Source organism: Cibotium barometz, chromosome 61, assembly GCF_041138505.1.
Source record: "Cibotium barometz isolate CiBa-2024 chromosome 61, ASM4113850v1, whole genome shotgun sequence".
NCBI classification, from domain to species: domain Eukaryota; kingdom Viridiplantae; phylum Streptophyta; class Polypodiopsida; order Cyatheales; family Cibotiaceae; genus Cibotium; species Cibotium barometz.
The window spans coordinates 38,519,739-38,546,198 of NC_141106.1; the positions used below are offsets into that span (position 1 = coordinate 38,519,739).

The 26,460-nt window shown below is 52.3% G+C and overlaps 2 protein-coding genes across 5 annotated transcripts in view; both read right to left on the minus strand.

Annotated features, from left to right (window-relative positions):
- The window catches only part of LOC147604869 (NAD kinase 2, chloroplastic-like), a 61,440-nt gene that overhangs the window by 18,580 nt on the left and 16,400 nt on the right, over positions 1-26,460 (minus strand). The window lies entirely within an intron of this gene.
- On the minus strand, positions 19,508-23,147 carry LOC147604870 (uncharacterized). Its single transcript, XM_086794875.1, has 4 exons — positions 21,255-23,147; positions 20,779-21,124; positions 20,462-20,623; positions 19,508-20,337 (listed from the first exon to the last, which is right to left on the minus strand). The coding sequence occupies exons 1-4, from the start codon at positions 22,727-22,729 to the stop codon at positions 19,915-19,917; spliced, it is 2,406 nt and encodes an 801-aa protein (XP_086651001.1). The 5' UTR covers positions 22,730-23,147; the 3' UTR covers positions 19,508-19,914.

The following is a 26,460-nucleotide window of genomic DNA, read 5'->3' on the forward strand; positions in this document are numbered from 1 at the left end:
GACCCTTAAGGCTATGGGTTGGAGATGCTCTAGTTCATACCCAAAATTGTCCCACCAAAAAAGAGGCTTCACAAGTGACTCCCTCCTCCAGCAAGTGGGAGACGAAAAGGAGGTTTGACCTCTCTGATCAACATAGCAGCCCAACTCCTCAAGAAAGGCATTGTGCTCATCAACTCGCACAGCTCGAAGCATATATGCATCCCGATCTTGTCGAAGCTCCCTATCGGTGCAAACTACTGGAGACTTGGCTAGATGTACCAATGCTGCAAACCCGTGGATTGGTTTGTGCATCCACCTCCATCTCTTCTGTGCAATCTCCATGATTTGTGCTCGCTCGTCAAATGTAATGTCTGTGCAAGCCTCCAACTCCACAAGGGCAGCTCTAAAGAAGTGGACAAGAAGGCCCATGGTGGACCCCTCGCAATCTGTCATCCGCAAGAGCCTATAGAATGGAGTCATAGCAATGACAATTGCTCGGACTCTAGTCCAAAATCTCTCCTCTAGGCAAAAGTGTTGCATGGCTTTGGCCTATAGAATGGAGTCATAGCAATGACAATTGCTCGGACTCTAGTCCAAAATCTCTCCTCTAGGCAAAAGTGTTGCATGGCTTTGGCCTCTTCAGTGACGTGCTCATCCCATTCGTTCCACATGGTGGAACGAATGTCTGGCGAAGGGCGGGCCTCACATCGTATAGACGCTCCAAAACCAGCCACATGTAGGCAAAGCGCGTGGCCGATGGCTTCTTCAAGTCAAGCTTGCTATGCTCACGAAACATAGCAAGCACCTTCACCTTTAGCATGAAGAAGTTGACAATAGATGTAGCTTGTTGCACAATCCTCTTCACCCACCCGAGCTTCGCCACATCCTCCATGAGTAAGTCAATGCAATCACTCGCACATGGAATCCACACAATGGTGGGGAATTCCGCCTCCAGCAAGCGGCCCATGCGTCGACAATTTGATGCATTGTCGGTGATGACTTGCACCACGTTTTGAGCCCCAACCTACATGGTAGATAAATCATATGAGTTGAGGGCTTTGCACAAATGACAAAATCAGCCACACTTAAGTAAAATAATGCTTACCTCTATGATCGCTTGCCTAATATGGCGGTAGATGAAACTCCCGGTAGTCTTTCTCCCCCTTCTCCCGGTGTCAACCGCACGCAAGAAGTATGTGCCAAGCGGGCAAGACACAAGGATGTTGATAATGCCACGCTTCCTTTGATCACTCCATCCATCTGCGAGAATAGAACATCCATACTTCGTCCATGCGGCTCGAATCGGGTCAAGGGCTCAATCAATTCTCTCCTTCTCTTCATCAATCTTCCTCGTACGCATAGCCGTGTAAGAGACCCCCGTCCACCCCTCACATGGGCCCACATTCGCAATCGCCGTCACCATCTTCTTCCATTGCTCCTTTTGGAGTACATTGAAGGCAAGATTGCATTCAATAATGGTGCGAGCAATCTCTATCTCCGCAAGGCGTTGCCGCTCCTTAAGGAATGCAACCGAACCTCTCACACTACCCGTGACTTGGTGGAGAGAGGGTTGCACCCCTTCACGCTCCACCACCCTTTGCCTTTTGCCCGGTGCGGAGGCGGACCGTGAATCCGTGGAAGTGGCAGTGGAGGATACACCAATGAAAGAGCCGGTGGCCGCTTCATCATGTGCCGATGGTGGTGCTAGTGGTGGTGTCGCTGCGTGTGTTGATGATGCTCCTCTACTTGAATTTGAGCCGCCGCTCATCTTCCACAAAATGTCATCGGCAATGCTTTGCGGAATCTCCTTGCATGGGGCAACTTGTCCCCCAATCTTTGACAGGCCTTGTTGCACCACTGGTGTATGACTTGCCGTAATATCGGCATGTCCAATGATGGGAGTTGAACTTCTTGGTGTCCTTCTCCACATTGAGGCAATGCAAATCAAAAGCCTCATGCTCCTCCCGAGGCATGATGGATAAGAGAAGGGCTAAAGCGTGGAGTAGAGTAGAGAGCATAGAGAAGATGAACTATGGGAAGAGCTTGGAGGAAGAGAACTTGGAGTAGAGGCTCAAGTGGGATGGAAGAAGCTTGGAGGAGGGTGGAGGAGGGTGGAGGAGGGTGGAGGAGAGGCTTGCCGCTTGGAGTAGAAGCTTGGAGTAGATGGAGGGTGGTGGAGGAGAGGCTTGGAGTAGATGGAGGAGAGGCTTGGTCCTTGAATCTTTTATTATAGGACTCAGGAGAGATGAAAGGAAAACAGCCAAAAAAAGGACACAAAACGGTCAGAAAAAATGGGCAAAAAAACGGCTACTTCCAACGGGCAGAAACAGGGAAAAATCGTACCTGATCGTACGGATACGTACGGTACAGTATGGTACGAAACGTACGTACGATCTGATCCATACGACATACGGAACCTTTTTTTTCCCCCAAAAAAGATCCTTTCATTAGTTATATAAAAACGCCCGAAGGCTACAAAAGATCCCCTCTTGCTCATGAGAAAACAGAGCAGAGATCCAAGCAAGGCACCTAGGGAGACTCTCCCTAGGTGCAGAGAGATACAAATATCAGTACACAGACTAAGGGGCTATATCATACAATAGGAGGGGGGAAAAGCCAAACAAGTGGCCTGTAGTGCCAGCGGGGGGAGCCTGCGTGTAGGGTATAGAAGGGGCCGCTGCGCCAAGTGGTGTGGAAGGCCTGGCGTCACAAGATCGCCTCATCCGAGTCACCCCGGATGCGGTCATACTGTCCTCGCAGAGTGTGGATCAACTCCTGCCAAATCCCCTGAACTGTCACGATTGTGACTTAGTTCATTATACACAGTCTCCTCATGATTACAGATACTGCAGTGACATGATTACAGAGGACCCCTACACTTGGATGGTCACGACTATTCGCTCTAGAGACATGCCTCTTCATCAAGAGCCACACTCCTTCGACGACTGGTCACACCCCTTCGCTCTAGGGTTGCAACTCTTCATCCAATGGTTGCAGCTATTCGTCCAAAGGATGTGTCTCTTCACCTAGAGTCATGACTATTGGTCATGGGATGTGTCTTTTCATTTGTGTCTCTTGAACTCCTATATAAGGAGCCTATTGTATCACAATCTCAATCAATCAATCAAACATCTGTGTTCAAGTCTACTTTCAGTTTCAGTCTTAATACACAGATAGTAGATGAATTACTAAGTAATAATAGTAATCCTCACAGTGGTATCAGAGCAAATTTTTTTCCTACCCGTGGGTTGTGAAGCCCTCACCCTCTCCGCGGCACTCCCTCGTCCACCCCTCTTCTCGGTGTTGTATGGAGGCGGAGGAAAGATCTTCTCACCCGTAGCAAATGCCTAAAGATTAAGCCTCGCTGAAATTTTTTTCCCGTCCCAATCCGATGGAGTTCTTACAGCCGTCCCCCTCTGCCCGCGCCCTCGGCGGTCCCGTGAACGCGCCTCGTGCACCCGGAGTCACCGCCCTCGTGCCTCGTGCCTAGACGGGTCCTTGCTGCCCTTCGGCCTACGTGCCTGTCTAGCCCCCTCCATGATCCTTTTACCCTCTCGGAGCCTCTCCAAGTGATGCACCCCTTCGAAAGGACACATCTTTTAAAACATGCCCTTTCACATTAAAACGGCATGTTTTATAAAAGAAAAAAAAGTGACCCTAGACTTTTTTTTAAAAACCTGCCCATTGGGCGCCCTCTCCTCTTCAAAAAATATTTTTTTCAGCCCCCCTCTTTGACGCGCGAGCATATCAGCCTCCTTCCGCGCGCACGAAATCAGCCCCCGCTAATGTGAACCGGCACCCCCAACCCCCCGGATGCAGCCCTCTTCATGTATGCCCCTCTTGTCTTGGCAATGACTTTCTTGGCATGTAAGGCTTCCACCAAACCCTGCAGTGCAGAATTTTGTTGCTGTCCAGAAATTACAACAAGCATAAAGTGTTGAAAGCGGCCTCAAATCCTCATTTTCTTCACCGATTTTCCTTCTCGGGCATGAAATGAAGGCATTTCAACTACTCTTGAAGCCTTCTCTGGCTACTTTTTCGTCACACTTGATCCATGGTGAGCCAAAGCCTCCTCAAGCTCCCGACAAGCAACTTCTCGGCGTACAACACCCACAACAGGTTTCTTGTCCTCAGCACAGTTCTGTGGAGACCACCAGACATGAAATAACTTCGTTCGAGCCTCTGCATGCTCATCGCAAACATTCTCAGCATTACAACAGTCATGAGAAAGATCCATCTTTGAATCACTATCAGCAAAAGCCAAAGCAGCAACATGAAGCTTCCAAAGGATCACATCTTGGAAAGAAATCAGCCATATCAAGATGGGCTTACTTAGTGGCACGTGTGTCCGACCCTAGTCGAGTACTCGGTCGTGAACGCCGCGACGTTGGACAAGTTTCCCCTCGCGAGCAATGCCCTACATTCAAGTCCTTGCAAGCTCTTGGTGGCAGTGTTGAAGACTTACTCATTCTCACGTTGTGCAAGAGGCTCCTTGAGAGGTCTAAGAGGCGCAAACAACCTCAACCTCCCCCTTCTACATTGGAAGCCTTAATACCTGCTGAGAAAGCTGAAGATTCAGAAGATTCTGGTACATGTATGACAAATACAATGTCCACAACCCCTTCTCTTGCCGTGACCCAGGCAGAAGCAATAGCCTCGTCACCGCCCGTGCAAAACGGAGTCTTTGCCTCTGACCAGATACCGGATGCCGTGGTGAATGATGATTCTTCAAAAATGAAGACTCCAGTCCTTACCTTCAGTGGTGCAAATGAATCTTTGGACATAACTCGTCCCGAGAACAACTTTCTGAGCACAGAAAAGCATATGGAAGATATTTCTTCTCAACCTACGACAACACTTGAAGACTTTTGTGTTCCAGAAAAATCAGTGGAATCTCTTTCGGACATCCAACAGGTGGTTGTCGCCTCTCAGCCGGAAAGCGTGGTGACACAATCAGATAATTTACCAATAGTTTCACTTGAAGCAGATAAAGATTCAATCTTTTCTTGGACAAAGCTCGAAGTTACCAATGATGTTAACAAAAGTTCTACTCAAGTTACAGATATGATTCTCATGCTTTTGGTAAAGATGAGGCAAGTTGCAGATGCAGTTAATATTCAGTTTGGTATATGCAAGATTGTTATGGTCAACAATAATGCCATGACATGGGATCTAGCAGCTAGAGCTTTGGATGCAGAAGCAATACAATCATTTCCCTTCTTCCAAAGTCACAACAACTACCCCTGGGTTTTATTTTAAATGGGAGGGAATGTCACGATTGTGACTTAGTTCATTATACACAGTCTCCTCATGATTACAGATACTGAAGTGACATGATTACAGAGGACCCCTACACTTGGATGGTCACGACTATTCGCTCTAGAGACATGCCTCTTCATCAAGAGCCACACTCCTTCGACGACTGGTCACACCCCTTCGCTCTAGGGTTGCAACTCTTCATCCAATGGTTGCAGCTATTCGTCCAAAGGATGTGTCTCTTCACCTAGAGTCATGACTATTGGTCATGGGATGTGTCTTTTCATTTGTGTCTCTTGAACTCCTATATAAGGAGCCTATTGTATCACAATTTCAATCAATCAATCAAACATCTGTGTTCAAGTCTACTTTCAGTTTCAGTCTTAATACACAGATAGTAGATGAATTACTAAGTAATAATAGTAATCCTCACACGAACAGTCTCTGCTGGTGGCTCCAGTCTCCCCTCAAAGGCCCTGAAACACCGGGCTCTCCAGGTGAACCATATGGTGAGGCTGCTGAGGAGCTCCCATCGTAGATCCCTCTCCTGTGTCCAGCTGTCGGCGGACGAGAAAACCAGTGAAGGAACCAGGCGAGGCTGGCCCCTAATGAATCTGATGGCCTGGCTGTCCTGCTCCGTCTCATAGCCCATAGCAGGCCCTGACGAAGTCGACCAAGCAGCGGCACCACACGTATACATACCCTCTGGAGAGAGGGGGGTCAGAATGCGCAGCATCCGCAGCCAAATCTACTGCGCCTGGGGACAGTCCCATAGGCAATGTCTCTGTGTCTCCATAGTGTGGCCGCATCGGACGCAGGCCGCCGGAAGACCGCTGTAGACAAGCCAGGTGCCAACTGCAGAGCCCCTGTGGGCAACCAGCCACCACTGGAAAGTCGAGATCCTACGTGCCTGTCGACTAGCCCAGAGCCTGGTCCAAAAATCCTCCAGGAACTCTTGTGAGAGTCCCTGTAGCCGGCAATGCTCTGATGCAGCCGGAGAGACCATCCTCCTCGCCGTCAAAATATGTCGTCCCAACCGAACAGTATACTGGAAAAAGGTGATCTCTGTGACCTCGGGGGATGCATAAGGATCATGCCACTCATACTCGCCAAGGTCCCACTGGAGCCGGACTAAAGGGCGCGCTGCATAAGCCCATATGCGCCAATCAGAGTCCACATCTGCAGGGTCTGGGTCAATATGCCACTTCCGAGAAGCGGCGGCCACTACCCGTATCCTCTGCAAAATGCACTCTGCAACCAAAGGCGACTCCACCTCCACTCTCTGAAGTCTACCCTCATCCTGGATCTCATAGTAGAGGCATCTACCATCCTCAGTGCAAGCTCTGATAGCAATCAGGATCTCCAACTGTGTAAAGGCTCCCATCCACCATGGGGCCACTGGCTCGAGAGGCATGAACCACTCCTCTGTGAGTGCCTCCTGAATGTCATCCCTCATAATCAGTCCCCCTCTGAAGTGACTCAGCCTCTCCACCTGGATCTCATCTGGGAGACTGCAGAAGGCCTGCCAGTCTCCAAAACTACCTGCTGGCCTACCGCCAATGGTCCCCAGGCTAGACGAGGCCGAGAACCCAGCATATGACCCTGCTCTCTGCGAACCGCTGGGCTCCAGATGAGCGGCTGTCTGGCCCGCTCCTCATCACAAGAAGGAGGTCTCTAAGAGAGTCTCGGTCTCGAGAGATCTGAAGGAGGATATGTGCCCCGCTCGCTGAAGCTCCCGCCTCCACCCTGCTTGCGCACCATCGCTCCCCCCCCTCCTCGCGCCTTTCTTCCTTCCGCCCCCCGCTTGCTCTGCTCGCCGCTGCGCCCCCCCTCTCCTTTCACGCTGCTGCGCCGCCCCCCCCTCCTTACTCGCCGCTGCGCCTCCCCCCCCTCTTCGCCTGTTCGCCATCCCCCCCCCCCGCTGCCGCCTGTTCGCCATCCCCCCCCGCTGCCGCCTGCTCCCCCCCGCTGCCGCCTGTTCGCCATTCCCCCCCGCTGCCGCCTGCTCGCCATCCCCCCCGCCTCTTCGCCTCCTCTCGCCCGCCTCCATTCAGCAGCGCCCCCCCCCCCCCCCCTCCTTCTCGCGTTGTCGCCGCCCCCCCCCCCTCCCCCCCCCCTCCCTCCTCTGTAGTGCTGCTTTTCACCCCTTGGGGGTTTTTTATTTTTTTCCCTTCATCGTCATCCGTCTTTCCGCCTCTTGGTGTGTAGACCGCTTCTTGCAGGTTTTCCGCTTTCGCCTCGCCTTCGCTTGAGCTTCAGACTCTGATGGAGACTCCTCCCGCCTCGCCTCAGAGGGACTCTTCCGCAGCCCCCTCGCCCGCCCCCGAGGTCATCCCCATCAGGCTTTCTCTTTCGCCGGAAGAGGAAGCGAGCCTCACCGCAGAGGTGGAACGCCTTCAGGCTCACTCCACCATCTGCCGTATAGTCGGCACTCGCCCCAGCAGAGGGGAGATCAGGGATCTACTTCAGGCTCGCCTTCTTGCAGATGTGGGCAAGATCCTGGATGTACAGCTCTTGGGCCGGGGACATTATCAGATCGAGTTCGAGGCCGCCCAGAGCGTTGCCAAGGTCCTTGCCATGAGTCCTCTGGATATCAGGGGTGCTCGGGCTTTTTTCAGGCCTTGGCAGCATGGATTTGACCCAGCTGCGGCGGAGCAGGGAGAGCGCCTCTTCCATATTACAGTTTGTTTCCCTGGTCTCCGCCGGGAGTATCTTCCGCTCCTCTCCAGGCTCGGAGCATTGGTGGGCTCGGTTCTTGAGACGGGCCCCTCAGCAGCTTCAGTGGTGGCCAGAGCAGCGGGGCTACCTTCGGTCAGAGTGTTGGTATCTGACATCTCCTCCCTTCCTAAGGTCATTCAGCTACCTAGGATAGGGGGGGGTGGATAGATCAGAGAGTGGAGTTCTCGGGGCTCCCGAACCAGTGCTTCATTTGCAGGCAGGTCGGTCATTTGGCCAAGGCCTGCCCTCGCAGGAGACCTCGGCCCTCACCACAGCAGCAGGCCACGGATGGCCCGCCCACAGATTCGGCTCGGCAGGCTGCCTCAGGGACACCTGCTCAGGCCACAGAGACCTCGGAGTGGCAGCCTGGACAGGGGCGCCGTCGAGGGAGACAGCCACAGCAGCACGCCCAGGTACCGCTGCAGCAACAGCCACAGTCTCAGCCTCACTGGGTTCCCGTGAGGAACAGATTTGCTCCCCTTCAGGAGGAGACCCCTGCAGCGACCGAGGACCAGGAGATGCCAGCTCCCCCTCCTTCACCTCCCCCACACCCATCCCCTCCCACCGCCTCGCTTCCACCATCGCCTCCTCCCGCCCCCGCTCCGGTCTCGGCAGCGGCTCCCTCTCCTCCTCCCTCGCCTCCCCCTCCTCCCCCTCCGCCCGCCTCGCCTTCCCGGGAGGTCCTGGCAGCTCCCTGGCGCTCACCTGCAGTCCGGAGGGCGCTGAGCACTGACCACTCTCGAGCACCACAGAGGAGACCTATGCCGATTAGGGCCTCACGGATTTCATCTATCCGCAGTCGGCTGAGTCGCCTCGGCATTCGACAGCGCTCGGCGGCGTTTGATTATACCTTCACACGGCTTTTTGGAGCAGAGGGCCCCCATGAGCCAGCACCCATCCGAGTGCATGTAGTGATACCTCCGGCCCGCGGGGAGGAGGCACTAGACTCAGCGGTGGCCTTCTCATTCCCTCTATGTGGACCTTGTGACCGGGAGTGGACTCTAGAGCTCGCTCTCAGCACGTTGAAGGCTCAGGCAGTGGAGTTTTCTCATCACATGAGCGATTTGGAGGTTACAGATGTGCTAGGCCGACTTTGGGAGTTGGCTCATTTTGTCTTGGATCCCGGGAGTGTGGATACATCCGGGATTCGGCATTTGGTCGTGCGCATAGTTGCAGATCTGGCACGCGACCCAGGATATGTGAGTATTCACGAGGTTACTATGTCAGAGCAGGAGGCAGTCGCCATGGGTCACAGCCACTGGCGTCTGATCCGGGATTCTTGCAGTACACCGGGTGGGCAGACTCGCAGCCGTTCGGATGGGGACTACTCTCCATCCAAGCCGCTTGCGAAGGCCCGCCGTACGGCTGAGACAGCCCCCACCTCAGTTTGACATCCATGAGGATCATCTCATGGAATGTACAGGGCCTTGGCGGAGCACACTTTATACGCTATCGAGGCTGCTTGAGGCAGGAGCTACAGAGATGCCTGGTTGGTGGCAGCATTGACATTCTGATGATGCAGGAGCACCACTTGGGTGAGAGCAGGATCCGGAGATATGGTTCGGTGATGCCTGGTAGATGGGACACTTTCTGGTCTGCAGGGTTTGGTCCTTTGGGTGGACAGGGAGGAGTATGCATGGTTATTGCAGATGCATGGCGGCAGGCCATTGTGGATCGAGGGATCATTGTGCCTGGTAGAGCACAGTATGTCATTCTGAGGATGCATGATGAGCTATTGGGTGTGCTCAACATCTATGCGCCCAATCATGCTAGTGCCAGAGCAGAGTTCTGGACTCAGATTACCGATGCATTGCCAGAGGCCGCACATTGGTGTGTTGGGGGAGACTTCAACATGCTTGAGGACCCGGCAGATAGGGTGGGAGGCAGTCATGTTACAGTGCACGGCACGGAGCTTGCAGCTTGGGACCGGTTTTGTATGACTTTGAGGATCACTGATGCATGGCAGCATGGGGCTTTCTCCCGGTCTCAGGACAGTCTTAGTTTCTCTCGGTCGGATCGCCGGCAGGGAGGGACTAATCTATCTCGGATTGATCGCTTTTATGTGGGCGATTGGTTGGGGGAGCGAGGGGGCTCCGTCGGCATTCTTGCTGGCACCTCATTTTCAGATCATGCGCCAGTTATACTGACTTTGGAGGAGGGGACACGGGAGCCCAGCTTGCAATTGAGGATCCCAGAGAGGGTACTTGCAGACCCCAGTCTCGCTGAGGACATTGAGAGGATCTGGCATGATAGTCAGTGCTCAGACCAGGATGCAGCGGGCCAGTGTGCCCAGGGACTCATTGATCTTAGCTCTTTTCTACACGCTGCAGCTTTGACACGACTGGGAGAGATTCGCGAGCGGGAGCAACGGCTGAGACGCAGCCTTGCTTCGCTACAGCGCCTTCAGGAGCAGCAGCCTGCATGTGAGTGGGTGGCATCCCAGCTGAGCCAGGCACGCCAGGAGGTTAGAGAGGCAGAGGAGCAGAGACATGAGTTTTACTATCGTCGTCAGGCCTCTCAGTGGACACAGCTTGGTGATAGAGTGACTGGGGAGTTTTTTGAGATCACTGGACCCCGTCATGCGCGAGCAAGGGTTCGCCAGCTTGGTAGACCGGATGGATCGATAGCTACTGAGCTTGGGGAGATCAGAGCCATTGCCACTGCTTTTTATCGTGACTTGCTTTCAGCGGAGCCAGCCACTGAGGATCGAGATGTATGCAGACAGACTGTGTGGGCCCATGTGCAGAGGAGGGTCACAGACCATATGCGCACAGTTCTAGGTGCGCCTTTGTCAGAGATTGAGCTTGCCGAGGCCTTGAGGGTCCTACCGCGACATAGTTGCCCAGGGGAGGACGGACTGACGCCGGCCTTTTTTATGCGCTATTGGGACCTTTTGGGGCCAGGCCTCCGCAGGGGCTTTCAGCATGTTTTGGACACTGGGATGATGCCGCAGAGCTTTTCCGAGGGCTTGATCTATCTTATCCCCAAGGGAGAGGGAGTATCAGATGATATTCGGCATTGGAGGCCTATTACGATCCTCAATACTGTCTACAAGGTCTTGGCAAAGGCCTTGAGTTTGAGGATCCAGCCCTTCCTGGGGGAGTTGATTCATGCTACTCAGACAGGATTTGTCAAGGAGCGCAGTATCCTTGACAACATCTTTACGTTCTGGGAGGCGACGGCCCGAGCTAGGTTTCTTGGCGAGGACTTGGTCGTGATGCTTCTCGATTTTGAGAAGGCATACGATAGAGTTGATTGGGGATTCTTAGAGGGCACTATGCTACGCCTGGGCTTTGAGCCAGGATGGATCAGAGGGGTGGCAGCTTTGTACTCCACAGCTCGCAGCCAGGTGCTGATTGCAGGAGGTCGGGGGCCGAGTTTTGAGCTGACCAGATCAGTCCGTCAGGGGTGTCCTCTCGCCCCTTTCCTTTTTCTCTTCTTTGCGGAGGCTATGAGTATGTATTTGACGGCAGAGGAGGTTGGTTTGAGAGGACTGCAGCTCCCAGTCCGGGGGGAGGATTTGCTTGATGCTGAGTTTGCAGACGACACGGGCTTATTTTTGCATGGCCAAGAGGCCAATCTTATTCGGGCAGAGCAGTCGCTCCAGGTCTTTTGTGCAGCTTCGGGAGCATTGATCAATTGGCGCAAGACAGTGGCCTTTTGGATCAGTAGTGCTCCCACTCCGGCATGGTGTCCGGACCCCGGCTTTAGATGGATTCCTCCCGGCACAGCAGTGCGGTACTTGGGATGCCAGATTGGCCTTGATTTGTCACCTGAGCAGCAGATTGCCCCGCTTCTTCTGAGCATTCGGAAGAAGCTTTTGTATTGGAGTACAGCTCGACTTTCCTTGGCTGGGAGGGTGGTGGTGGCAAATCAGGTGCTGTTAGCGACTATGTGGTACATTACGTCTTGCTGGATTTTCTCGAGCTCTTGCATCAGCCAGGTACAGAGGCTGATCAGGAACTTTCTGTGGTCTGGGCGGGGCGGTCAGCCAGCTCGGGCAAAGGTTGCATGGGCAGTTATTACACTTCCGCTGGCTCAGGGCGGTTTGGGCATTATAGATCCAGTCGATCAGAGCAGAGCCTTATTGGGGAAGCTTATTGTTCGGGGGTTGCTTCCAGGCGCTGAGCCTTGGAAAGAGCTCCTCTTGCAGCGACTGCAGGCCCGGGCGCCTCCTGCAGGGGGTACTTGGGCACCAGAGATTCGCTGGATATTCATAGAGATGAGGAGGACAGGCCTCAGTAGAGGATGGGAGGACAGATTTGCTTTGAGTATCCTGAGAGCTTGGGAGCTGCTGAGACCGGGGCTCTCTCAGCGGCCTCCGTCTTGTGTTGAGGAGCGGGCCAGGCAGCCGCTTATCTGGAGCCCAGCGGTTCGTACAGAGCAGGGTCATATGCTGGGCTCTCGGCCTCGTCTAGCCTGGGGACCTTTAGCGGCAGGCCCAGCTCGTAGTTTTGGAGACTGGCAGGCTTTCTGCAGTCTACCAGAGGAGACCCAGGTGGAGAGGCTGAGTCACTTCAGAGGGGGGTTGATTATGAGGGATGATATTCAGGAAGCACTTACAGAGGAGTGGTTCACACCTCTCGAGCCAGTGGCCCCACGGTGGATGGGAGCCTTTACACAGTTGGAGATCCTGATTGCTGTCAGAGCTAGCACTGAGGATGGCAGATGCCTCTATTATGAGATTCAGGATGAGGGCCGACTCCAGAGAGTGGAGGTGGAGTCGCCTTTGGTTGCAGAGTGCACCTTTCAGAGGATTCGGGTAGTGGCTGCCGCTTCTCGGAAGTGGCATATTGACCCCGACCCTGCTGACGTGCTCCCGGATTGGCGTATATGGGCATATGCAGCGCGTCCCTTGGCCCGGCTACAGTGGGACCCCGGAGAGTACCAGTGGCATGATCCTTATGCATCCCTTGAGGCCACAGAGATCACCTTTTTCCAGTATACTGTTCGGCTGGGACGGCATATTCTGACGGCGAGGAGGACGGTTTCTCCAGCGGCAGCGGGGCATTGGCGATTGCAGGGACTATCACAGGAGTTCCTGGAGGATTTCTGGGCTCGGCTTTGGGCTAGTCGACAGGCCCGCAGGATCTCGGCTTTTCAGTGGCTGGTCGCCCACAGGGGCTCAGCAGTTGGCACTTGGCTTGTTTACAGCGGTCTTCCGGCGGCCAGCGTCCGATGCGGCCACCCTATGGAGACACAGAGACATTGCCTTTGGGACTGCCCTCAGGCACAGCAGATTTGGCTGCGGATGCTGCGTATTCTGGCCCCCCTCTCTCCAGAGGGTATGTTTACGTGGGGTGCCGCTGCTTGGTCGACTTCGTCAGGGCCTGCTATGGGCTATGAGATGGAGCAGGGCAGTCAGGCCATCAGATTTATTAGGGGCCAGCCTCGACTGGTTCCGGCACCGGATTTCTCATCCGCCAGCTGGACACAGGAGAGGGATTTACGATGGGAGCTCCTCAGCAGCCTCACCATCTGGTTCACCTGGAGGGCCCGGTGTTTTACGGCCTTTGAGGGGAGATTAGAGCCACCCGCAGAGACTATTCGGGGGATTTGGCAGGAGTTGATCCACACCCTGCGAGGACAGTACGACCGCATCCGGGGAGACTCGGATGAGGCGATTTTACGGCGCCAGGCCTTCCATACCACTTGGCGCTGTGGTCCGTTCTACACCCTTCATACGGGATCCCCCCGTTGGCACTACAGGCCACCTGTTTGGCTCTTTCCCCCCCCCATTGTATGATTTAGCCGCTCAGTCCGTTAGACTGAAGCTTGTATTTTGCAGCACCCAGGGAGAGTCTCCCGGGCTGCCTTGATGTATGCACTGCTCCTCTCTCTGTTAGGAGCAGGAGAGATCTCTTTTGTAGCCCTACAGGCGTTTTTTTTACATAACTAATGACATGATCTTTTCTCGGAAAAAAAAAAAAGAGAGTCTCGGTCTCAGCAACTCCCAAGCTCGCAGGATGCTCAAGGCAAATCTGTCCTCCCATCCTCTACTGAGGCCTATCATCCTCATCTCTATGAAGATCCATCGTATCTCCGGTGCCCAAGTGCCCCCTGCTGGAGGAGCCCGAGCTTGCAGCCGCTGCAAAAGCTGCTCTTTCCAAAGCTCAGCGCCTGGAAGCAGCCCCCGAACAATAAGCTTCCCCAACAAGGCTCTACTCTGATCAACTAGATCTATAATGCCCAAAACCCCCCCCAGGCCAGCGGAAGTGTAATAACTGCCCAAGCGACCTTAGCTCGGGCTGACTGACCGTCCCGCCCAGACCAAAGAAAGTTCCTGATCAGCCTCTGTACTTGGCTGATGCAAGAGCTCGAGAAGATCCAGCAAGACGTGATGTACCACATGGTCGCTAAAAGCACCTGATTCGCCACCACCACCCTCCCGGCCAAGGATAGCCGAGCTGTACTCCAATACAAAAGCTTCCTCCGAATGCTCAGAAGAAGCGGGGCAATCTGCTGCTCAGGTGACAAATCTAGTCCAATTTGGCATCCCAAATACCGCACTGCTGTGCTAGGAGGAATCCATCGAAAGCCCGGGTCTGGGCTCCATGCCAGAGTGGGAGCGCTACTGATCCAAAAGGCCATTGTCTTGCGCCAATTGATCAATGCTCTCGAAGCTGTACTAAAAACCTGAAGCGACTGCTCTGCCCTCTGAAGATTGGCCTCCTGGCCATGCAAAAATAAACCCCTGTCATCAGCAAACTCAGCATCGAGCAGGTCCTCCCCCCGAACTGGGAGCTGGAGTCCTCTCAAACCAACCTCCTCTGTCGTCAGATACATACTCATGGCCTCAGCAAAGAAGAGAAAAAGACACAGGGCGAGAGGACACCCCTGACGGACTGATCTGGTCAACTCAAAACTCGGCCCCCGTCCGCCTGCCCCATCAGCACCTAGCTACGAGCTGTGGAATATAGAGCCGCCACTCCTTGAATCCAAACTGGCTCAAAGCCCAAGCGAAGCATTGTGCCCTCTAAGAAACTCCAATCGACTCGATCGTATGCCTTCTCAAAATCGAGAAGCATCACGACAAGGTCCTCACCGAGAAATCTAGCTCAGGCCGTCGCCTCCCAGAAGGTGAAAATGTTGTCAAGGATACTACACTCCTTAACGAATCCTGTCTGGATAGCATGAATCAACTCCCCCAGGAAGGGCTGGATCCTCAAACTCAAGGCCTTTGCTAAGACCTAGTAGACAGTATTGAGGATCGTAATAGGTCTCCAATGCCGAATATCATCTGATACTTCCTCCCCCTTGGGGATAAGAAAGATCAAGCCCTGTGAAAAGCTGTGTGGCATCACCCCAGTGTCCAAAACATACTGAAAGCCCCTACGGAGGCCTGGCCCCAAAAGGTCCCAATAGCGCATAAAAAAGGCAGGCGTCAATCCATCCTCCCCAAGGCAACTGTGGCGCGGAAGGACTCTCAAGGCCTCAGCAAGCTCAACCTCTGAAAGAGGCTCACCCAAAACTTTACGCATATGATCTGTGACCCTCCTGTGCACATGGGCCGCACAGTCTGTCTGCAAGCATCCCGAGCCTCAGTGGCTGGCTCCGCTGAAAGCAGGTCTCTATAGAACTCAATGGCTCTGATCTCCTCGGGCTCAGTGGCTACCAATCCGTCCTGCCTCCTGAGCTGGCGGACTCCTGCTCGAGCATGGCGAGGTCCAGTAATCTCAAAAAACTCCCCAGTCACTCTGTCACCAAGCTGCGTCCACTGAGAGGCCTGGCAGTGATAGTAAAACTCATGCCTCTGCTCCTCTGCCTCTCTAACCTCCTGGCGTGCCTGGCTCAGTTGGGACGCCACCCACTCACATGTAGGTTGCTGCTCCTGAAGGCGCTGAAGCGAAGCAAGGCTGCGTCTAAACCGCCGCTCCCGCTCGCGTGTCTCTCCCAGCCGTGTCAAGGCTGCAGTGTGCAAAAAAGAGCTGAGCTCGTTGAGTCCCTGGACACACTGGCCTGCTGCATCCTGGTCAGAGCTCTGGCTATCATGCCATATCCTCTCAATGTCCTCAGCGAGACTAGGATCTGTAAGTATCCTCTCTGGGATCCTCAACTGCAAGCTGGTCTCCCGTGTCCTCTCCTCAAGTGTCAAAATAACTGACGCATGGTCTGAAAAAGAGGTGCCAGCGAGAATGCCAACGGAGAGCCGTCGCTCCCCTAACCTATCGCCCACATAGAAGCGATCAATCCGTGATAGATTAGTCCCTCCTTGCCGGCGATCCGACCGAGAGAAACTAAGACTGTCCTGAGAGCGGGAGAAAGCCTCATGCTGCCATGCATCAGTGATCCTCAATGTCATGCAAAATCGCTCTCAAGCTGCAAGCTCTGTGCCGTGCACTACATGACTGCCTCCCACCCTATCGGCCGGGTCCTCAAGCATGTTGAAGTCTCCCCCGACACACCAGTGTGCGGCCACTGGCAATGCATCCATAACCTGGGTCCAGAACTTTGCTCTAGCACTAGCATGGTTCGGCGCATAGACATTGAGCACACCAAAGAGCGCATCATGCATCCTCAGAATGACATACTGTGCTCTACCAGGCACAATGATCCCACGATCCATAATGGCCTGCCGCCATACATCCGCAATGACCATACATACTCCTCCTTGCCCACCCAAGGGGCCAAACCCTGCAGACCAAAGGTGTCCCATCTACCAGGCATCACCGAACCGTATCTCCGGATCCTGCTCTCACCCAAATGGTGCTCCTACATCATCAAAATGTCAATATTGTCCCCAACCAGGCATCTCTGAAGCTCCTGCCTCAAGCAACCACGGTAACGTATATAGTGTGCGCCGCCAAGGCCCTGTACATTCCATGAGATGATCCTCATGGATGACCTGCTGAGGTGGATGCTGTCTCAGCCGTACGGCGGGCCTTCGCAAGCGGCTTGGATGGAGAATAGTCCCCATCCGAGCGGCTACGAATCTGCCCACCCGGTGTGCTGCAAGAATCTCGGACCAGGCGCCAGTGGCTGTGTCCCATGGCGATTGCCTCCCGCTCAGACAGAGCAACCTCGTGTATGCATACATATCCAGGGTCGCGTGCTAAGTCTGCCACTATGCGAACCACCAAATGTCGAATCCCGGAGGCATCAACACTCCCGGGATCAAAGAAAAAATGAGCCAACTCCCATAGTCGACCTATCACATCTGTCACCTCCAGATCGCTCACATGGTGGGAAAACTCAACTGCCTGAGTCTTCAAAGTGCTAAGAGCGAGATCCATAGTCCACTCCCGGTCGCTAGGGCCACAGAGAGGGAATGAGAAGGCCACCGCTGAATCAAGTGCCTCCTCCCCTCGGGCCAGAGGCATCACTACATGCACTCTGATGGGTGCTGGCTCATGGGGGCCCTCTTGCTCCAAAAAGCCGTGTGAAGGAATAATCAAAAGCCCCGGAGCGCTGTCTAAAATCGAGACGACTCAGCCGACTGCGGATAGAGGATATCTGTGAAGCCCGAATTGGCATGGTAAGTCTCCTCTGCGGTGCTCGAGCAAGGTCGGTGCTCAGTGTCCGTCGGACTGCAGGTGAGCGCCAGGGAACTGCCAGGGCCTCCCGGGGAGCTGAGGCGAGCGGGGGGGAGGATGGGAGGGAGAAGGGGGTGGAGAAGGAGCCGTTGCCAAAACCGGAGCGGGGACGGGAGGAGGTGAAGGTGGAAGCGAGGCCGGAGGGGGGGACGGGGGAGGGGGGGTGGGGGCGAAGGAGGGGGTGTTGGCATCTCCTGGTCCTCAGTCGGCGTTGAGGTCTCCTCCTGTAGGGGAGCAAAGCTGTTCCTCACGGGAACCCAGTGATGCTCAGCCTGTGGTTGCTGCTGCATCGGTCTCTAGGCATGCTGCTGGGGCTGTCTCCCTCGACGGCGCCCCTGACCAGGCTGCCAATCCGAGGTCTCTGTGGGCTGAGCAGGTGTCCCAGAGGGTGCCTGCCGAGCTGCAGCTGTGGTGGGCGGGCCATCAAGGGCATGCTGCTGCTGCGGTGAAGGTCTGGGTCTCCTGCGAGGGCAGGCCTTGGCCAGATGGCCGACCTGCCTGCAAATAAAGCACTGGTTCGGGAGTCCCGAAAACTCCACTCTCTGATCAATCCATCCCCCCCCCTATCCTAGGTAGCTAAATGACCTTCGGAAGGGAGGAGATGTCAGGAACCCAAACTTTGACCGAGGGTAGTCCAACTGCTCTGGCCACCACTGAAGCTGCTATGGGGCCAGCCTCAAGCACCGAACCCACCAATGCTCCTAGCCTAGAAAGGAGCGGGAGGTACTCACGGCGGAGCCCAGGGAAGCAAACTGTAACATGGAAAAGGCGCTCTCCCTGCTCGGCCGCTGCTAGGTCAAAGCCATGCTGCCAAGGTCTGAAGAATGCCCAAGCGCCCCTGATGTCAAGGGGACTCATGGCAAGGACCTTGGCCACGCTCTGGGCTGTCTCGAACTCGATCTAGTAGTGTCCAAGGCCCAGTAGCTGAACGTCCAGGATCTTGCCCACATCTGCAAGCAGGCGGGCCTGGAGAAGATCCCGGATCTCCCCTCTGCTAGGGCGAGTGCCGACTATACGCCAGATGGTGAAATGTGCCTGGAGGTGTTCCACCTCTACGGCGAGGCTCGCTTCCTCTTCTGGCGAAAGAGAGCCTGATGGGGGTATCCTCAGGGGCGGGCGAGGGGGCTGCGAGAGAGTCCCTCTGAGGTGGGACGGGAGGAGCCTCCATCAGAGTCTGAAGCTATGCCGAAGGCGGAGCGAATGCGGAGAGTCCTGCAAGAACTGAGCTGCACACAAAGGGCGGAGGGGGAAGGCGGAAGGCAAAAAACCCCAGGGGACGAAAAAAACACAGAAAGAAGGGGAGGGGGGATAAGGCGGCGAGGACAGAAAAAAAAATCCGCGGGGGGGGGGGGCGGCAGAAGCAGCGTGCAGAGGGGGGGGGGTGGGGGGGGAAGAGAGGGCGACGGCTGGCGGAGGGGGGGCGGGGTGCTGATGAAGAGGCGCGAAGGTGAGAATCAGGGCGCGGGCACGCTGGGGCGCGCAAGAAAGCCAGGCGGAGGGGGGGGAGCTTGCGTGAGGGCAGGCGGGGGGGAGCAGACGCGTGGGCGAGAAGGGGGGGAGTGTGCACAGGCAGCAGCGCAAGCAGGGGGGGGAGCGTGAGAGCTTCAGCGAGCGATCATATCATCAGTACAAAGAACTGAGGGGCTATATCATACAATTACGACGTACGGAACTAAGCCTGCATAACACCATTTGAGACTTGGTATAGTCGAAAGCCAACAGTGGATTATATGCGTACATTTGGGTGTTTGGCATATGCACATGTGCCAGAACAACTCTGAACAAAGTTAGATGGCAAAGCAATGAAATGCATTTTTGTGGGCTATAGCAATGAGAGCAAAGGATACCGTCTTTATAATCCAACAACACGAAGGATTTTTGTCAGTAGAGATGTGGTATTTGCTGAAAATTCAGAACAGCCCATGTATAGCTTGTATAAAAGTAATGATACAGGCATACAGGACATGTTTAAGGGACTATTACCCATTGCAATTAGGGGGGATTCCGATCAGCCAGCCCCTACACAAGGTTGATGTGTACGTACTGTACGTTGTGTATATGTACGTACTGTACGGTGTTCCGTACAGTAAAATTTTTTATGTACGTAAAAATACGTACCATTGGCAAACAATAGGACATTCAACACCTTTCTACATTTAAGGTACATAAAAGTTTGAAACATTCAAGAATCAAAATAAACCAATTTGCATGTAGTATGTACTAATTTCAAAACACACATCATATACTTGACACAATGGCTGTCAAGACAAAATAACAAATGTCTGATGTCAACCTAAAAGGCTCATACTAGAGCATACAAATAACAAATCATAAATGTCTGATGTCAAGAGTCAAGACTCAAAAGTAAAAAACACTAAGCAATAACAAAGAGTCTCGACTCGACTCTCGAGACTCTACTCTTTGAATCTCAAAACTCCTCATCGGATGAGGATGATGACACTCCTGAAGAGAGCAAGTCCCCATCTGTCAGGACGTTGCCCTCTTCATCATACTCTGGCTCTGCCATCATACTCTGCTGTCCTGGATCATCATCCTCCGTAGGCTGAATGAGAGGAACAGCCTCATTTGCCCGTCTCCGAGGAGTACGGACAGGAAGCTTTCCTCGCCGAATGGTCTCTCGTCGTGAAACTTCTGGACCTGCATCTCGCCCGACTAACGGGAGACTGAGAACTCGCGCACGTGACCTCGTCACACGTCGATCCACACTCTCCAGCTCTCTGTGCAGCATGCGAATAATCTCCTCCTGATCGTTTTTCACAAGCTGCTGCTGCTGCTGCTCAGTCTCCTCTGCACTCCCCTCCGAGACCAACTTCAATTTCGATGGATCTGTCTGTTAAAAAACAAAATGCAATTCAGTGTTCACATTATTAACAGCGTAGAAAGTAGTAATTAGTAATTACAAATATTCGCTTGTAATATGTATAAACGCTAGCCCAAAGTTTCAACTTTCTAACCTGCTTGGGTGTCCCCAAAGCGTGGTAATCTCGCACAAGCTTCATATTTGCTCGGCAGTAGACCAATCTCTCTAGCTGTGCAGTGCTGAGTCGATTACGGATCTTCGTGTGAATTAGCGAATAAGCGCTCCAATTGCGCTCGCATCCACCAGCAGAGCAATCCTACATGTCACATGTGCATTGTGACGTGTCAATGGTGACAAATTACAATGGACATTGGACATGGTCATAGACAATAGACATTGATGATTGGACAATGAACCATGGTCCCAGGTCCAAAACACATGTATGAAAAATGTAAAGATAGAAAACTTTACCTGTGAGAGGACACGTAAAGCGATACGAGTGAGCTTTGGAAGACCTTGTCTTCCATAACTCTGCCACCATGTAAGAGAGAACTTCGTTGCCTCCGGCCTCAACGCCACAGCTCTAGTAAAGGATGACCCTAAATTATTTTCATAGCTTGCGAGCTCTGCATCAATGTCCAACTGCTCATCCTCCTCGCAAATCAAGCCAATGTACGCATCCTTGCCCTGTAGTAGACTCCTGTCATTAAAAAGAGTTGGCTTCTTGTAGAAAGGATGAAGCAATGCAGCCATCGCATGAATGGGCCGACTCATAAATGTCCATCTCTTGTCTACAATAGCCAAGATCTCTTCCCGACTGTAAAAGCATTGACGCAACATTAGTTAACAGGCTGAATTTTGATTATAGTATTTACTATTATACATTATAGTATTGTACTAAATAGTTAATAGACTCGAGAGTAATCATTGCAGAAGCAAGTACATACCGATCAAGCGCCAGTGATCTGCAGCCTCTGATGTGTGTCTTCATCTCTGAGAAGAGATGATAGACTAGGCCCATGGTGGAGCCCTCCATGTCTGTGACACGCAGCAACACATAAATTGGCTGCAATGCTACTATCATAGCCTGCACCTCCGACCAAAAGGACTCATCAAGCACCCGCCGCTGTATGTATCTAGTGGACTCCTCCTGTGCGTGATGCATCTCTCTCCACTTCGGGTCCACTACTGTCTGTAGAAGTGGATCCCTCACTGCATAGAGTCGCTGCAACACAAGATACATATATGCAAATCTGGTCTTCAAGGGCCGCACCATGTCAAGTGTACTGTGACTCCTAAAGATAGCCAATGCCTTGTGCTTTTTGCGAAAAAAAGTAGTCATTTTTGTGGCATCGGAAACAATAGGCAACACCCATGTTAACTTCCCAATGTCCTCCATCAACAAGTCAAGACAGTGAGCTGCACATGGAGTCCAGACAATGTTCTTAAACTCTGCCTCAATCATCTCACCCATAGCCTTGCAATTGGAGGCGTTGTCAGTAATAACCTGCACCACATTCTCTGGGCCAACCTCAAGTATAGCCTGCCGGATGTGCTCATAGATAAACTGACCTGTAATCCGCTCTCCAGCCTTTCCTGCATCAACAGCACGCAAGAAGTACGTGCCAAGGCAAGACGACACAAGAATATTAATGATGTGTCGCCTACGAATGTCACTCCAGCCATCTGAAATGATGGTGCACCCAAACTGCCCCCAACCTGCCTTCACTGGTACCAATGCCTTATCTATCAATGCTTTCTGCTCCTCAAGCGTAGTGGTCCGCATCTTATTGTATTCCAACCCCGACCAATCCTCTGTGTGTCCAACCTGGGCTATGGCTCTGACCATCCTCTGCCACTGCTCAGTCCTCAAGACATGAAAGGAGATGTTGCACTCAATGAGAGTGCGAGCAATCTCCATCTCAGCCACTTTCTGGCGCTCCTTCACCCAAGAAAGAGAGGCAACTCGAGAAGGCAAGGTAGTCTGCCTTGGTGCATGCATCTCTCCATCATCCTCCACATAGTCCTGCTGCTCATGCATGGAACGAGCCCTCTTCCTACTACCAGTGGGCTGCTCCTCCTGAACCTGTGAAGAACCACCCAAGTCTCCCAAGAGTGCATCATGGAGAGCATCCTGTGTCTGTTGACTACCTTTCACCTTTTTCCCTGCACCCATTGCTGGAAAATTCTCAGCAATCAACTTATCCCTAATGTCCTTTGGTACTGCCTTGCACCCTGCACAGTTATTGGTTGTGCCAATGCCTGTCAAGTGCATAACGACGCGAGAAATGGTACTAGTGAGCTGAAAGTTGCAATACTTGCATTGCCATCGTCGCGTGCCAGATCCAGCTTGCCCTGGCGTGTTGACAATGCGGATCACATTGGTGTGCTCTTGCCAATACGGGTTAGTTGGCTTAGGCATGATGGCTCTTGAGACTTTTGTCTGCACCTGCCAAGTGCGCAGCACATATGCAAGAGAAAGAGATAAGACTCAAGACTCAAGAGGGAGAGAAAGAGAGAGAGAGGAAGATGCTCAGTTTACCTACACGCACGCCTGGCGGCAAATTTCCAACGCTGTGGTCGCCTGGGCTTTTTCGAAATCTTCCTGCTATCGCCTCTCTGTAACGCACGCTCTCTGGAGTCTAATAATTAAACTTGAAAGGCCTAGTATGTACCCAAAGGCAGCCGCCAGGCGGGCGCCCATTCATACACGCTCGGCGATTTTCAGCATTAAAAAACCCACACGTACGGATCGATCCGTACGTGTACGGATCCGTACAGTACGGCCGTACGGTACGGATCAGATCCGTACGTACGTATATATCAACCATGCCCCTACACAAGAAAATCCTCATGTAGAACATGTGGAACAGCCAGCCATTTAGCCCCCTTCTATGGAAGAAGTGAAAGATCTTGTCAGAGAAGAGCAAACAGCCATAGACACAGCCAAGTCAGTGCCAAGATGGTTGCTGAAAACTTTGCAAGAAAGCAAACTTGCAGCTCCACTCACAGGTAGAACAAGGGCTAGTTCCAGCCATGCATTAAATATACATCGTGGGGAGTCTGCATTAGCCATGGGTGGTCTCTTTGATTCAGAAGAGTCTTCTTCTTATGAAGAAGCACATGAGAATGAGCATTGGGTGCAAGCTATGCAAGCTGAAATCTCTTCTATCATGAAGAACAATACTTGAGATCTTGTCGAATAGCCAAGGCAAGCATGTCATTGGAACAAAGTGGGTGTACAAAGTCAAAAGGAAGTCTGATGGTACTATTGACAGGTACAAAGCAAGACTTGTGGCTAAAGGCTACTCCCAGAAAAAGGGAATAGATTATGAAGAGACTTTTGCTCCTACTTCGAGAATGACCACAATAAGATCAGTGATTGCATTGGCTGCACATAAAGGATGGAAAGTGCATCAATTGGACATCAAAACTGCATTCTTAAATGGGGATTTACAGGAGGAAGTATATGTAAATCAGCCCATTGGTTTTGTAGTTCCTGGTGAGAAACATAAAGTATGCAGGTTACACAAAGCATTGTATGGGTTAAAGCAAGCTCCAAGAGCTTGGTATGATAAAATACATGCTCATCTAACCAGCCAAGGTTATGTGAATAGTCCAGCTGAAAGCACATTGTATGTGAAGAAAACCGGTGCCGATATTCTCATAGTCATCTTGTATGTAGATGACATGCTCATTACAGGTACTAGCAAAGCACAAATTTCAGATTTCAAAGCTGAATTTGATGTGTCAGATTTGGGGCCTTTACACTACTATCTCGGCATACAATTTATGCATACAGATGATGGCATTGTTATGCAGCAAACTAAGTACATAAAACGTTTGCTAAAAAAGTTTCACATGGATGAATGTAAGCCCATTTCTACTCCAGTAGAATCAGGTGTACGGCTTACTATGCATGATATTGGAGAGCCTTACTCCCCCATATTCATGTATTCATGTATCCATGTACTCATGTAACCCATTTTGACTAGTAGCATTAGCTTCCCACTCTCCCTAGTTACTACTTCTGAAGCTTCCTACTGATGTATTGTAGGGCTAGATACTTCAGTCCTTTCTTTTCTTTTCCAGATAGTGTATCAGATGTCATATGGTTGTAACTTTGGTCTCATAGGTCACTTTGGCCTTTTGAAGACGTTAATATAACATTTCATTTCATTTCATTCCTCTTTCTCTCTCTCTCAAAGTTTGAAGTGATAAAGTGGATTGCTAAAGACTCACGAAACTCAGGATACAGAAGGTGGTGTGAGACTTTGTGTGACAGGATCCTTCATCTACGCATAATTCCACTGCATGTTACAGTACTAATCAGACTTTGGAAGATATGCTACAAGCCTTTGGCAATCGGAGTGGGAAAGGTCCCTTCCACAACTTGAATTCGCGTACAACAGCAATAAGTAGTCGGCAATAGGTTTCAGTCCTTTTATGTTTATGTATAGTTTTCAACCTTGATCACCAATCGCTATAGGATTGAGCAAAATCCAAGACCGGCAGGCCATAGATTTCTTGCAGGATATGCAACAGGCTCTCGCTCTACTAGGAGGGGGAGAATGTTGTGTTCCGTGTCCAGACATAACGAGCTTAGCTTAGAGGCAAGCCGAACAGTTTGCTATAGTGTGAAGTGAGTTATGTGCTATATAGTTGGGTTTATGGCTCATTTGGGCCTTGGTGGGACTCTTAACCTTGGTAGAGGGACCTCAAGGACCCAACTATCCGTAAGCGCAATGACTAGCCGCACAAAAAAAGTCTTGGGTGCGTTGTATGGGGCAAGCATGCCTCGAGGGTGCAGGCTTCATTGGGATTGTATTAGTCTCTAGTTCCGGGGTGGCTTACCCTTATATCCATAGGTTTGGAGCATACGGTTGGGTGGCGAGTGCTAGTCAAACCCACCTATGTCCTCAGGATAATGTTTATTGTTTATGTGTAGATGACCATGGATTGCAAATGCTTGGATATACTTCATGTGTATGTTTGTGCGTGTATGGATCTTGGACGGACACAGAGGTAAGTGGGCTTCATACTTGGGGTGTTTCTCACTCTCACCGAGGTCTGAAGAAAAGTGTTGATCTCCTGAAGTATCCCATCCAGGGCAGCTGCAGCAAATCCTGGGCAAAAAGGGAAAGATGCCCTGGTCTCCTCAATGCAAATACAGACCTCTGGATCAAGAATAACCGGAGCATGGTCTGACAAAGTGGTTCCCCCGTGAGAGTGCCCACCATGCCTCCCCTCTCACATGCTCACTCATCCACATAGAAACAATCCAAGCAAGCCATGCTTGGCCCCAGCAAGTGCCAGTCAGACCTGGAGAAGTTGAGGCTCCGAGAGGACTGGCCAAACTGTGGAAGGTGCCAAGCATCCTGTCCATGTAAAACTAAGAAGAGCTCCTCCCACGATGCCCCTTCCAAGCCAGCCAGAATAACATCACTGCAGCCACCGCTGCAATCCTCCGAGGTCTCTACCATGTTTAATCCCTCCTCCCCACCCCCCCCCCTTCCTCATGCACCAAAAGTCAGCTCACGATAATCCCTAGTGTACCTAGATCCAGAATTCTGTACGATCTTGTGCCTCCTTAGGGTCAGCTGACATGGTTCTCCTCCAAAGATAAGAGCACCCATCAAGACCTGCCTTGAACAATGGTCCGCTAGTCCACCACCTGTGGGAAAAGCTAGATAGCAATGCTGGTTGCCCATAGGTCCCATAGGCGGGTGACCAAAAGGTATGGATGTGACTGGATCAGTACTTTCTGCACCATCTAGTCCTGCACACAGTCAAGTGATTCTCCTGTAGCATCAGTACATCTAGGTTTCCCCAAACTAGGACCCTCTGAAGCTCCTCGCACACTACCTTCTTCCACCTGTTGCATACAACACCACCCAGTCCTCAGATTGTTCCACGAGGCTATCCATATGACTAAGTGCAGATGCTGCAGGGCCTGAAGGTTTTCTCCTCAGCTCGTGAGGCTGTCAAAGATGGTTTGGAGAATGAGTAGTGTTTATCCTCTCACGGGAGGTGCGGATGTGACCTACCAAAAATCCCACTTGGGATCCCTGCTGCCATCGCACCGCTGTGCTGCCATAGAGGGGAATCAAAACCTTGCCCAAAGAGCGCCCCAACTCAGGGAAAGCTCATGGA

Excerpts from the sequence above, each read along its gene's own strand:
- LOC147604870 (XM_086794875.1), bottom strand. The coding sequence starts at position 22,729 with ATGCCTAAGCCAACTAACCCGTATTGGCAAGAGCACACCAATGTGATC. Across the intron at positions 21,125-21,254 it reads AGATCACTGGCGCTTGATCG|TCGGGAAGAGATCTTGGCTA; the intron begins GTATGTACTTGC and ends ATGCTTTTACAG. Across the intron at positions 20,338-20,461 it reads CTTTGGGGACACCCAAGCAG|ACAGATCCATCGAAATTGAA; the intron begins GTTAGAAAGTTG and ends GTTTTTTAACAG.